At 46.7% G+C, this 12429-nt stretch overlaps 1 protein-coding gene across 1 annotated transcript; it reads left to right on the top strand.

Moving 5' to 3' along the window:
* The first annotated feature begins 1438 nt into the window (after positions 1 to 1438).
* On the top strand, positions 1439 to 7941 carry gpn1 (GPN-loop GTPase 1). The gene is made up of 13 exons (XM_084541107.1): positions 1439 to 1704; positions 4548 to 4641; positions 5119 to 5225; positions 5855 to 5892; positions 5964 to 6042; positions 6132 to 6226; positions 6303 to 6348; positions 6431 to 6577; positions 6698 to 6780; positions 6983 to 7022; positions 7128 to 7218; positions 7304 to 7411; positions 7533 to 7941. Exons 1-13 carry the CDS (start codon positions 1537 to 1539, stop codon positions 7652 to 7654), a joined length of 1218 nt encoding a protein of 405 aa, XP_084397233.1. The 5' UTR covers positions 1439 to 1536; the 3' UTR covers positions 7655 to 7941.
* The last annotated feature ends 4488 nt before the right edge of the window (positions 7942 to 12429 follow it).

Genomic DNA, 12429 nt, shown 5'->3' with positions numbered 1-12429 from the left:
TAGGGTAAAGCCCAGATACTTGTAGGTCGAGACCAGCTCTATAGGTTTTCCTTTGGTTGTTAAAATATTTGTAATGTTCTGTGGTAGCACCTTTGCCTGAGAGAAAATCATGAGCTTGGTTTTATCTGTGTTTAAAACCAGTTTAAGATCATCTAAACGAGTCTGGATAACACTAAAAGCAACTTGTAAAAACTCAAAAGCCTGAGTGAGAGAGGTTGAACAGCAATAAATAATGGTGTCGTCTGCATAAAGATGATACATTGAATTTGACAAGTTGTTACAGAGATTGTTTATATAAATTGAGAATAAAATGGGTCCCAGCACTGACCCTTGGGGCACCCCTTTGGTAATGTCCAGAAAAGAGGAGGTAGATCCAGCCGCCTGAACACATTGTGTTCTACTTGATAAGTAGTTGGCAAACCAGGCAGCTGCATGTTTAGATAAACCAATACAATATAGGGCTTGAATCAACAGGTTGTGGTCTACCGTGTCGAATGCTTTTGACAAATCAATAAACAGAGCGACACAATATTTTTTGCTGTCCATTGCCTCAATTAAATCATTTAGGACCTTTAGCGCAGCTGTAATAGTGCTGTGCTGTTTTCTGAAACCAGATTGTAGTGGAGATAAAATATTATTTGATTCTAAAAATTCTTTTAGCTGGTCACTGATGATCCTCTCGAACAATTTAGCTAATATACACAATTTGGAGATTGGTCTGTAGTTGTTTACATGTGTGGGTTCACCCCCTTTGAGCACATGCTATGCCAATTGTCACCTCACGTGGTGCACTCTTTTTTTCCGACAGGTGCCCTGTGGGGGGTCACGTGATATAAGTCATCCCAACTATTTCCCTCATTGTCTGATGAAGATCCTGTAGGATCGAAACGTTGCTTGTTTAAAATTAATAAATTGCACTTGGAGCATACGTAGAGGCTCAGCTGTCTGCCATGTCCATTCATTGCCTTGACCAATGAATGGACATGGCACTATCATTTCTTTACATGATGCCAGTGAAGCACTGCCTCACCTGCCTCCCATGACCGCATGTCCCTGATTATGTGTGTGTGTGTGTGTGTATATATATATATATATACACACACACACATTTTTAAATTACTGTGAGCTTTGAGCCTCTGCTGGACAGGGAGTGTAAGACATCTGTGACTAATCTGCACTTTTAGATTTGCTTCAGCCATTCTGAGCTGCTGCACTCATGTTCTTTCTCATTTATGTACTTTGATGATTATTAAGAAAAAATAAAGGAGTTTCCTTTAGTCTCTTGTCCTGTTTTGCCTCCTATGCTTTCTATTTTAGTATTCAGTTAAAATCATTTTTTATATACGTTAATTTTATATTTATGTTGAGTGACTTATATTCTTATACCAGTTAAAATCTTATGTTATTTTAGTTTCCTGCTATTTCCCGTAAAGTGACTCGCTGCTGCCCCCAGCTGGTCGGGTGTCCTCCACACACTCCCATTTTACGACAGTCCCCACGTCCTGACGGCAGCAGGTTGCCAAAACACTCGACAACATGGCTGCCGCGTCGCAGAGTGCCGGCACCGAGGCGGGTTTAACGGAGAACCGGGAGAGTTCGGCGGCGGCGGAGGACAGCGGAGCACCGGGAGCTGCTGCCCGGGACAAACCCGTGTGTCTGATCGTGCTGGGGATGGCGGGCTCCGGGAAAACCACCTTCGTTCAGGTGAGGCTCGGGTCAGTTAGCCGGCGAGGCTAACAGAAGCTAACTGAGCTAGCATGGTGATGGAACAGGTGACAAAGCAGCGACTCAGGGGACAAGTGGAGACTGGGGTTAAAGAGGGACATGAGAAAGATGTGAGGTCCTCAGGCTGTACTCTCCGTGGCCACTTCATTAGGTACACTAGTCCTGCTCTGAAGCTAGACTCCGTGAAGGTTCTGGTGTTCAGCTTCAGCTTCTAATAACTCAGAGATGTTGATTCAGCTGGGTTCATATATGAATAATTACTGAAGTGACAAAAATCAAAGAAGATGAAGAAAAAGTCAAAGGCTGCACCCAAACAACAACAACAACAACAACAACAACAAACACTGAACGTTTACAAGAAGAGAAAAGTTTCCTGGAGACAGAGTCAAGGAGAAACATCTTCCAGAGAGGGTTAGGGAGTTTATGGCAGCGTTGGACAAAGAAGACAAGGACAGACTTTAGGAAGCTGCAGGAGACCAACTCTAGGAGAAGACAAGGAAGACAAGGACAGACTTTAGGAAGCTGCAGGAGACCAACTCTAGGAGAAGACAAGGAAGACAAGGACAGACTTTAGGAAGACACAGGAGACCAACTCTAGGAGAAGACAAGGAAGACAAGGACAGACTTTAGGAAGCTACAGGAGACCAACTCTAGGAGAAGACAAGGAAGACAAGGACAGACTTTAGGAAGCTACAGGAGACCAACTCTAGGAGAAGACAAGGAAGACAAGGACAGACTTTAGGAAGCTACAGGAGACCAACTCTAGGAGAAGACAAGGAAGACAAGGACAGACTTTAGGAAGCTACAGGAGACCAACTCTAGGAGAAGACAAGGAAGACAAGGACAGACTTTAGGAAGCTGCAGGAGACCAACTCTAGGAGAAGACAAGGAAGACAAGGACAGACTTTAGGAAGACACAGGAGACCAACTCTAGGAGAAGACAAGGAAGACAAGGACAGACTTTAGGAAGACACAGGAGACCAACTCTAGGAGAAGACAAGGAAGACAAGGACAGACTTTAGGAAGACACAGGAGACCAACTCTAGGAGAAGACAAGGAAGACAAGGACAGACTTTAGGAAGACACAGGAGACCACCTCTAGGAGAAGACAAGGAAGACAAGGACAGACTTTAGGAAGACACAGGAGACCACCTCTAGGAGAAGACAAGGAAGACAAGGACAGACTTTAGGAAGCTACAGGAGACCAACTCCAGGAGAAGACAAGGAAGACAAGGACAGACTTTAGGAAGACACAGGAGACCACCTCTAGGAGAAGACAAGGAAGACAAGGACAGACTTTAGGAAGCTACAGGAGACCAACTCTAGGAGAAGACAAGGAAGACAAGGACAGACTTTAGGAAGACACAGGAGACCAACTCTAGGAGAAGACAAGGAAGACAAGGACAGACTTTAGGAAGACACAGGAGACCAACTCTAGGAGAAGACAAGGAAGACAAGGACAGACTTTAGGAAGCTACAGGAGACCAACTCTAGGAGAAGACAAGGAAGACGAGGACAGACTTTAGGAAGACACAGGAGACCAACTCTAGGAGAAGACAAGGAAGACAAGGACAGACTTTAGGAAGCTACAGGAGACCAACTCTAGGAGAAGACAAGGAAGACAAGGACAGACTTTAGGAAGCTACAGGAGACCAACTCTAGGAGAAGACAAGGAAGACAAGGACAGACTTTAGGAAGCTACAGGAGACCAACTCTAGGACATTTAGGACCAGATCAGACAAAACATCCACACCTGTTTCTAAATACCTGCGTCGTCTCCTTCAGCAGTCTCTCTCTCTCTGTCTCTCTCTCTCTCTCTCTCTCTGTCTCCCTCCCCCCCTCCCTCTCGGTTCAGTCTAAAGCTGTCTATAACCTCTGGTCTGTCTCTCTCTGTCTGTCTCTCTCTGTCTCTGTCTCTGTCTCTCTGTTCAGTCTAAAGCTGTCTATAACCTCTGGTCTGTCTCTCTCTGTCTCTGTCTCTGTCTCTGTCTCTCTGTTCAGTCTAAAGCTGTCTATAACCTCTGGTCTGTCTCTCTCTGTCTCTCTCTCTCTGTCTCTGTCTCTGTCTCTCGGTTCAGTCTAAAGCTGTCTATAACCTCTGGTCTGTCTCTCTCTGTCTGTCTCTGTCTCTCTGTTCAGTGTGAAGCTGTCTATAACCTCTGGTCTGTCTCTCTCTGTCTCTCTCTGTCTCCGTCTCTGTCTCTCTGTTCAGTGTGAAGCTGTCTATAACCTCTGGTCTGTCTCTCTCTGTCTCTCTCTGTCTCTGTCTCTGTCTCTCTGTTCAGTCTGAAGCTGTCTATAACCTCTGGTCTGTCTCTCTCTGTCTCTCTCTCTGTCTCTGTCTCTGTCTCTCTGTTCAGTCTAAAGCTGTCTATAACCTCTGGTCTGTCTCTCTCTGTCTGTCTCTGTCTCTCTGTTCAGTGTGAAGCTGTCTATAACCTCTGGTCTGTCTCTCTCTGTCTCTCTCTCTCTCTCTGTCTCTCTCTCTCTGTCTCCGTCTCTGTCTCTCTGTTCAGTCTGAAGCTGTCTATAACCTCTGGTCTGTCTCTCTCTGTCTCTCTCTCTCTGTCTCTGTCTCTGTCTCTCGGTTCAGTCTAAAGCTGTCTATAACCTCTGGTCTGTCTCTCTCTGTCTGTCTCTGTCTCTCTGTTCAGTGTGAAGCTGTCTATAACCTCTGGTCTGTCTCTCTCTGTCTCTCTCTGTCTCCGTCTCTGTCTCTCTGTTCAGTGTGAAGCTGACTATAACCTCTGGTCTGTCTCTCTCTGTCTCTGTCTCTCTGTTCAGTCTAAAGCTGTCTATAACCTCTGGTCTGTCTCCTGCAGAGACTGACGGCTCATCTTCACGCCCTCAAAGCTCCTCCTTATGTGATCAACCTGGACCCCGCGGTCCATGAAGTCCCCTTCCCTGCAAACATCGGTGAGAACCAGACCAGTTACAGGACAGGAAGTGGCAGAGATCTGAATCCAGATCAGTTTCACGTGACTCCATTAGTCCACTTCACACAGATGTGGGTCTGTCAGACTCTAAACAGCAGCAGCAGCGTAGAACCCACAACCTTCTTACTGTGATGCTAGCCACTGCTAAAGGTGGATGCTAACACACACTTAGAGCAGAACGTTACTGAAAAGCTACCTGCTAGTGATTAGCATAGCGATTAGCATGTCTATTAGCATTGCCATGAGCATCTCCATTAGCCTCACCATTAACACTGCCTTTAGCATCAGCCTTTAGCATCAGCCTTTAGCATCAGCATGAGCGCCGCCATTAGCTTTGGCTTTAGCGTCGCCATTAGCATCGAGTTCAGCGTCGCCGTTACATACCACTGTTAGCCTCACATGTAGCATCGCCATTAGCATCTCCTCTGTAGCCTTGACTCCGTCCTCTCGTCTCCAGACATCCGGGACACCGTCAACTACAAGGAGGTGATGAAGCAGTACGGCCTGGGACCCAACGGCGGCATCGTGACGTCACTCAACCTGTTCGCGACCCGCTTTGATCAGGTGACTGATGACGTCAGGGAGGAGGAGGAGGAGGAGGAGCCCAGTGGTTTAGATCATCATTAACATTTAAATCAATCAGAGACATCACCGTGTCTTATTATAAAACTATTTGTCTTTAAACAACACAATGCAGCTTTAATTTACAACAAGAAACAAAAAGTAGAAGCAAATAAACACCAAATGAGTCTTAACAGGGATTAAAACTAATCGTTTTTATAAAAGGTGTAATTCACATTCTGACCTGAAGGCGTCAGTGTCGTCTCAGTGAGCTGACGGAGCCGGTCACAGGTTGAGTTCAGAGCAGCTTCTTCTTCATGTGTTCACACCACGATGAGTCGTGTCCCAGACACTAAGACATCTGGACTCCAAAGTCCACCTGAAGGTCACATCTCGCCTTAAACCACATGTGGAGGAGGAGGTCTGGGACACATCTAGTAGGGAGACACACAATGAGTCCTGGGTCACATTAAAGACCACCTACTCAACGGGGCTGGTCTGAGAAACAAAAACACACAACCACTGTCATTTATAATAGAAGTTTGTCCAGAACCAGAACCATCCTGCTCCACCACAGACCAGATGAGCTGCAGCTGATCTTATAAACCTCTTTGTTTCTTTGTCGTCTCCAGGTGATGCAGTTCATTGAGAAGAAGCAGCAGAATCACAGGTGAGTGTCGTCCGGCTCGTATCTGAACCAATCCTCTCAGCTGTTCCTAATAAACTGTCCCGCCGCTGCAGGTATGTGCTGATTGACACTCCGGGTCAGATTGAAGTCTTCACCTGGTCGGCGTCTGGAACCATCATCACGGAGGCTCTGGTTGGTTCTTCTTCTTCTTCTTCTTCTTCTTGTCTCCGTGTCCTGTAGATAATGTCCCAGATGGTTTGACGTCCGTCTTTGTGTTCCAGGCGTCGTCCTTCCCCTGTGTGGTCATCTATGTGATGGACACGTCCCGCAGCGTCAGCCCCGTCACCTTCATGTCCAACATGTTGTACGCCTGCAGGTAAAGGACGAGACGCTGCTGTTACAGTAGAGAAGCTTCATCTCAGTGACTCACCGTGTTGGTCTGTCTGTTTCAGTATTCTCTATAAGACCAAACTTCCCTTCATCGTCGTCATGAACAAGGTGAGGACTCTCATCACGTCGTCCTCTCATCGCTGGACACTTTTGTCTTTTATCTAACCTGTGTCTCTGGACGTGTCTCCAGACCGACATCATCGACCACAGCTTTGCCGTGGAGTGGATGCAGGACTTTGAGGTCTTCCAGGACGCTCTGAACCAGGAAACCTCCTACGTCAGCAACCTGACCCGCTCCATGAGCCTGGTCCTGGACGAGTTCTACACCAACCTCAGGGTACGATGGCCCCCCCTGACCTGGACATAACTGAGCCCGACATCCTCCTCCTCCTCCTCACCCTCTTCCTCCTCCTCTGCCTATTCCTCAGCGTCAGCGTCATTCTTTGTGTGCCCGCAGGTGGTGGGCGTGTCTGCAGTGACAGGAAGTGGACTGGACGAGCTGTTTGTTCAGGTGGAGGACGCCGCCAAGGAGTACGAGACGTGAGTTAGAGACTCTGCTGAGTGAAGCTAGGCTAACGGTGATGCTAATGATTAGCACGTCAAATATAGACCGTCTGAAACTACACCAGGTCAACAACATCATGTCTTCTTCTGTGGTGTTTATCTGACCACACAATCAGCTCATAGCATCTCAGGCGTTGTCGTGGTAACGAGTTGATAATCAGGACTCCTCCTTCTACAGAGACTATCGGCCTGAGTATGAACGACTCCGTCAACAGCTGGTGAGTGTGTGTGTGTGTGTGTGTGTGTGTGTGTTAGTTTGTGTGTTAGTGTGTGTGTTAGTGTGTGTGTCCATGTCTCACATCATGTGACCTCCTGTCCTCCAGGCGGACGCTCAGGCTCAGAAGCAGCAGCAGCAGCTGGAGCGTCTGAGGAAGGACCTGGGAGCCGTGGACATGTCCAGCACTCGTCCCACAGGTGGAGACGTCCCCCGGTCAAACTGTCCTATTCTGTTCATCGTGCTTTTATTGTGGTAACCAAACGGCTGACTTCCTGTCCACAGAGGAAGCTGACGTCGCCGGGCCCAGTGACCTCATCATGACACGGGGTAACCGCGACGACGACGAAGAGGAGGACGAGGAGAGCGATACGGACGACATCGACCACAGCGGTAAACAAATAAACACAACGTAAACAAATAAACACAACGTAAACAAATAAACACAACGTAAACAAACACAATGTAAATAAATAAACAAACATTAATAAATCCTTTAACTTTTCATCTTCAGCGACGGAGGAGAGCAAAGAGACCGACGCCTTTGGTAACTTCCTGAAGGAGAGGAGGGATGTAGTTCAGGTCCGAAACAGGAAGTGTGTCTTACCAGAAGAAGCCCTGACCCCTGACCCCTGACCCCTGACATCATGACCCTGGCCATGAAGAAACTGGTGTCCCTCTAAGTGACTCAGACTATCACCTGGAGCACAGCCCAAGCCGACTCGTCTCATGTTCAGATACGATGAGGAGACAGTCTGAACTTCCTGTCAGGTCACGTGACCTCGCTCAGAGCAGCTGATTGGCTGCTCGTTCCCTAAAAAGAAAAAAGATATATTTTTATATCAGAAAAGACTTTTTCATTGCTGTTGACTTTTATTTGTGAAATGATTTATGCTGCAAAATAAAAGTGAGCTTTACGTTCACGACTGGTTTCTGTTCTTAAAACCGTCCAGGAGGCTGCAGCTGGCCGATGGAGAGTTTAGCTTTTAATCAGGAACGTCTGTGGCTGGAAGACTCGGATTAAACTTCTTCTAGAAACAGCTTCAGTTGTCTTTGTTTCAGCTTGTTCTTTAATTTACACCATGACCCAGAACCAGAACCAGAACCAGAGTCAGGAAGGAACCTCAAACAGAAGCAGCTCATTAGAGGGAAACATCTGCATGAGAGATGAAGTGATACGTCTGAATGAAAGGTTAAATGCTGCACAGAGACATGAGTGACAGGATGTAAAGGCTGTAAAGACAGAGCATCGTGTAAAGTCTTAGTTCTGTTAAAGGTTAGTGCAGCAGCAGAGCTGATAAAAATAAACACTTCAGATCCATCAGCAGCTGTTTGTCTTCATTCATGTCTGATCTTCTGTGAATGGATTCAGCTCGTCCGTCCGCCCGCCCACCGACCATCTGCCGACACGCCGCTCTGTTCGCTCGCCCACTCGCTCGCTGAGATCCGGCAGCGTGGTCGGACTGAAGAGAGGCTGACTCACAAACACAGAACCACACAAAACATGAAGCGCTGCCTCTTCACAGACCATGAACACATCGGACTTAATGTCTGCTCACTTTAATATGTCACAGAGAAATGATCTGGACAAGTCATTTACTGCTCTCTGGAAGCATTAAGGACAAAAGTGTCCACGTCCAATAAACTGCTCTAAAAACTTAAACTGATTAATATATTTTCTGCATAAATCTCTTAAACCACTTCAGCACTTTACAAAACTAACAAAAACTCACTCATTTTGAGGATTTAATGTCACTGATTATTTAAAGTCACTGTTGTTTTCCTTCAAACTAATGCTGAGGATGGGGCTGTCCCATTGACTCCCATCATAAACACATTTAATCTCTCAGCCATGACTCGATATAATCATTCTGCAACATTAGGGTTTTATCTATTGTTTGTTTCTCAGCCAGTTCCCCATTATAGGCCTATGCATAAAATGTTTGTTATTTATTAGTCTTTGTTCTTGTGTTCTGGGGCGTGACTATCTGGTCATTTCACTCCTTTGAGAACCACGAAGAAAGATGAAGATGGACTTTGTGTTGGAGTCAGATCACTCTGCTTCCTCCTCGTCCTCTCCTGACTTGTCCTCTCTGAGTGGAGACGACACAACAGATCATGCAACAGAACGAACTTCAACAGGTGGACGAGTCCAGTTTCCTACCCAGTCTGTTCCTGTTGCCAGAGGCTGGATTCTGGGCCGACACCGTACGCTGTCACCAGGATGGCATGAACTGGAGAATGAAACAGGAAGAGGAAAAAGATGCCCAAAAGGACTAAAATGTCCCTAATGAAGAAAACAAGAATAAAAGATAAATATCAACATTTGCATTTGTAGATTTACAGTATCTGCTCCCACAAACTGAGATCAGATCTCAAGTGCTGGCTGGGGACGCATGTGGAGACACATTTAGATTAAGACCAGGTGGAGACTGGTCTGGATTCATCTGCAGCTGGAGGAGAAGAAGAACATGAGGATGAAGGAGTCGTTCCTGACATCTAGAAGTTCTTCACGTCTTTAGTTGATGATCATTTCAAGTTCTGCTGACATTAAACAGAGACGTTTTTAAACATATTATATTTAACGGAGGTTTAATGATGTTTAAAGAGCAGTGAACTCTGGTAGAGCTCTCCTCTCTCTGGAAGTTTCCTCCTGCAGCATCACTGACTCACCTCCACTCATATTCAGCCCACTCTCTCTCTCTCTCTCTCTCTCTCTCTCTCTCTCTCTCTCTCTCTCTCTCTCTCTCTCTCTCACTCTGTCTCTGTTCAGCCTGCTGCTTGCTCGCCCCTCCCTCGCCCTCAGTGGGCTGTAGACACGAACACAAACAGAATCAGTCACGACACGAATCAGACACGACCACTGGCTCAGAGTCCGTCTGTTCATTCATCAGGATCAGATCTGAAAAAATAAATGTTGGAGCACGATCACATTAATGTCACTGACGAGATAGAGGCCGACGGTCACATCTCCTGGAGCAAAAAGATGCACATGAACACACCACGAAGATACTGTTAGCTGTCAGGCTAGGAAGAGCTACTGTTAGCTGTCAGGCTAGGAAGAGCTACTGTTAGCTCAGAGGCTAGGAAGAGCTACTGTTAGCTGTCAGGCTAGGAAGAGCTACTGTTAGCTCAGAGGCTAGGAAGAGCTACTGTTAGCTCAGAGGCTAGGAAGAGCTGTTGTTAGCTGTGATGCTAGGAGGAGCTACTGTTAGCTGTGAGGCTAGGAAGAGCTACTGTTAGCTGAGAGGCTAGGAGGAGCTACTGTTAGCTGTGAGGCTAGGAAGAGCTACTGTTAGCTGGGAGGCTAGGAGGAGCTACTGTTAGCTGTGAGGCTAGGAAGAGCTACTGTTAGCTCAGAGGCTAGGAAGAGCTACTGTTAGCTCAGAGGCTAGGAAGAGCTGTTGTTAGCTGAGAGGCTAGGAAGAGATACTGTTAGCTGTCAGGCTAGGAAGAGCTACTGTTAGCTCAGAGGCTAGGAAGAGCTACTGTTAGCTGTCAGGCTAGGAAGAGCTACTGTTAGCTCAGAGGCTAGGAAGAGCTACTGTTAGCTCAGAGGCTAGGAAGAGCTACTGTTAGCTGTCAGGCTAGGAAGAGCTACTGTTAGCTCAGAGGCTAGGAAGAGCTACTGTTAGCTCAGAGGCTAGGAAGAGCTGTTGTTAGCTGTGATGCTAGGAGGAGCTACTGTTAGCTGTGAGGCTAGGAAGAGCTACTGTTAGCTGAGAGGCTAGGAGGAGCTACTGTTAGCTGTGAGGCTAGGAAGAGCTACTGTTAGCTGGGAGGCTAGGAGGAGCTACTGTTAGCTGTGAGGCTAGGAAGAGCTACTGTTAGCTCAGAGGCTAGGAAGAGCTACTGTTAGCTCAGAGGCTAGGAAGAGCTGTTGTTAGCTGAGAGGCTAGGAAGAGATACTGTTAGCTGTCAGGCTAGGAAGAGCTACTGTTAGCTGAGAGGCTAGGAGGAGCTACTGTTAGCTGTGAGGCTAGGAAGGTACAGAGCTGATCTCTCCTGAATCAGCTGATCAGTTGGTCTACACTATTCATCTAAAACCATCCACTAGTTCTGGTTCTGGTTCTGGTTCTCTGAGCTGATGAGGTCTGACTAGAACCAGAGGGATGATCAGTGACAAACAGTCCAACTTGGTCCTGATGAGTTTCTACCTTCAGGTTCAATGTTGGTTCTTAATTAAGTGACGGAGAGACGAACAAGTAAACGTGTAAATATATCATATCATAATATATATAACAATAATACAACGTTAATCTGATGATAATCCAACATTAATAAACCTTTTTGTCCCAGATGATCTTTGTCCTGTCCCTCTCTGTCATGACATCACTCCTGGTTGACCTCAGTCTTGGTGACATCATCGTTCCAGTTCAGAGATGATGTCATCTCTTCCAGTAACTCTGCAGCAGGGACCAGAGCCCCGCCCCCAACACCACATCTGTTTCCTAACTTATTTAATTTAATTTAGAAACATTCATTTAATTTAATTTAGATCCATTAATATTATTTTATTTTATTTTATTTAAATAAAAACTTTCTACTGCCAAGTGTTTTGTTTCTGAATCCATAACCTGGTTTGACTTCACACACACACAGAGGCATGTCCCTAAGAGCTCTCCTCTGATTGGCTACAGGTGACATCATCAGTTGGAATGTGGAGGGTGTGTCTCCTTGTTGCTGCGGCAACACACACACACACACACACACACACACACACACACACACTGCAGCTGCATGACATCATCTGGTTCAGTTGTCAGAACACTGTGTTCTGCTGTGGTGCATGATGGGAGCTGTAGTCCTCCAGTCTGTTCTCCTGGTTAGAACTGATCCATCGTCTCCAGATCAGTTAAACCTGATTAAACCTGATCAGTGTGACCTGTAGAGACTGTACATAACTTTAGTCTGAACAGAGGACGCTCAGAGACGGAGGACGCTCAGAGACGGAGGACGCTCAGAGACGGAGGCGTTCAGAGACGGAGGACGCTCAGAGACGGAGGCGTTCAGAGACGGAGGACGCTCAGAGACGGAGGACGTTCAGAGACGGAGGCGTTCAGAGCACATGCAGCGCTCTGTGTTTGTGTCTCAGGATGAGTAACACTTCACTGTCAGCCTTCAGTTTAGATCTGACATTTAATCACAGACCCGTTCAGACCGGTCCAGACCGGTTCAGACCGGTTCAGACATGTCCCGTTCAGACATGTCCCTCGTCTGTCCTTTGCAGCTGGAGGTCAGAGGTCATGTGTTCCAGGTGTGTTTCCATCAGCAGGTAGAGACTGAGTCATGTGACCTTTCACTTATTCACAGGCCACTTCATTAGGTACACTAGTCCTGCTCCAAGTCTCCATGAAGGTTCTGGTGTTCAGCTTTAGTTTCTACTAACTGAGTTTTCATTCTGTGGTTCT

This window comes from Chelon labrosus, assembly GCF_963514085.1.
Source record: "Chelon labrosus genome assembly, chromosome: 3".
NCBI classification, from domain to species: Eukaryota; Metazoa; Chordata; class Actinopteri; order Mugiliformes; family Mugilidae; genus Chelon; species Chelon labrosus.
This window is presented reverse-complemented; position numbering and strand designations above follow the sequence as displayed.

What these genes read in the sequence shown, in the direction of transcription:
- gpn1 (XM_084541107.1), top strand. Translation starts at nt 1,537, where the DNA reads ATGGCTGCCGCGTCGCAGAGTGCCGGCACCGAGGCGGGTTTAACGGAG. An exon ending in AAGAAGCAGCAGAATCACAG is followed by an intron (nt 5,893 to 5,963) that starts GTGAGTGTCGTC and finishes CCGCCGCTGCAG; the next exon opens with GTATGTGCTGATTGACACTC. An exon ending in AGTTCTACACCAACCTCAGG is followed by an intron (nt 6,578 to 6,697) that starts GTACGATGGCCC and finishes GTGTGCCCGCAG; the next exon opens with GTGGTGGGCGTGTCTGCAGT.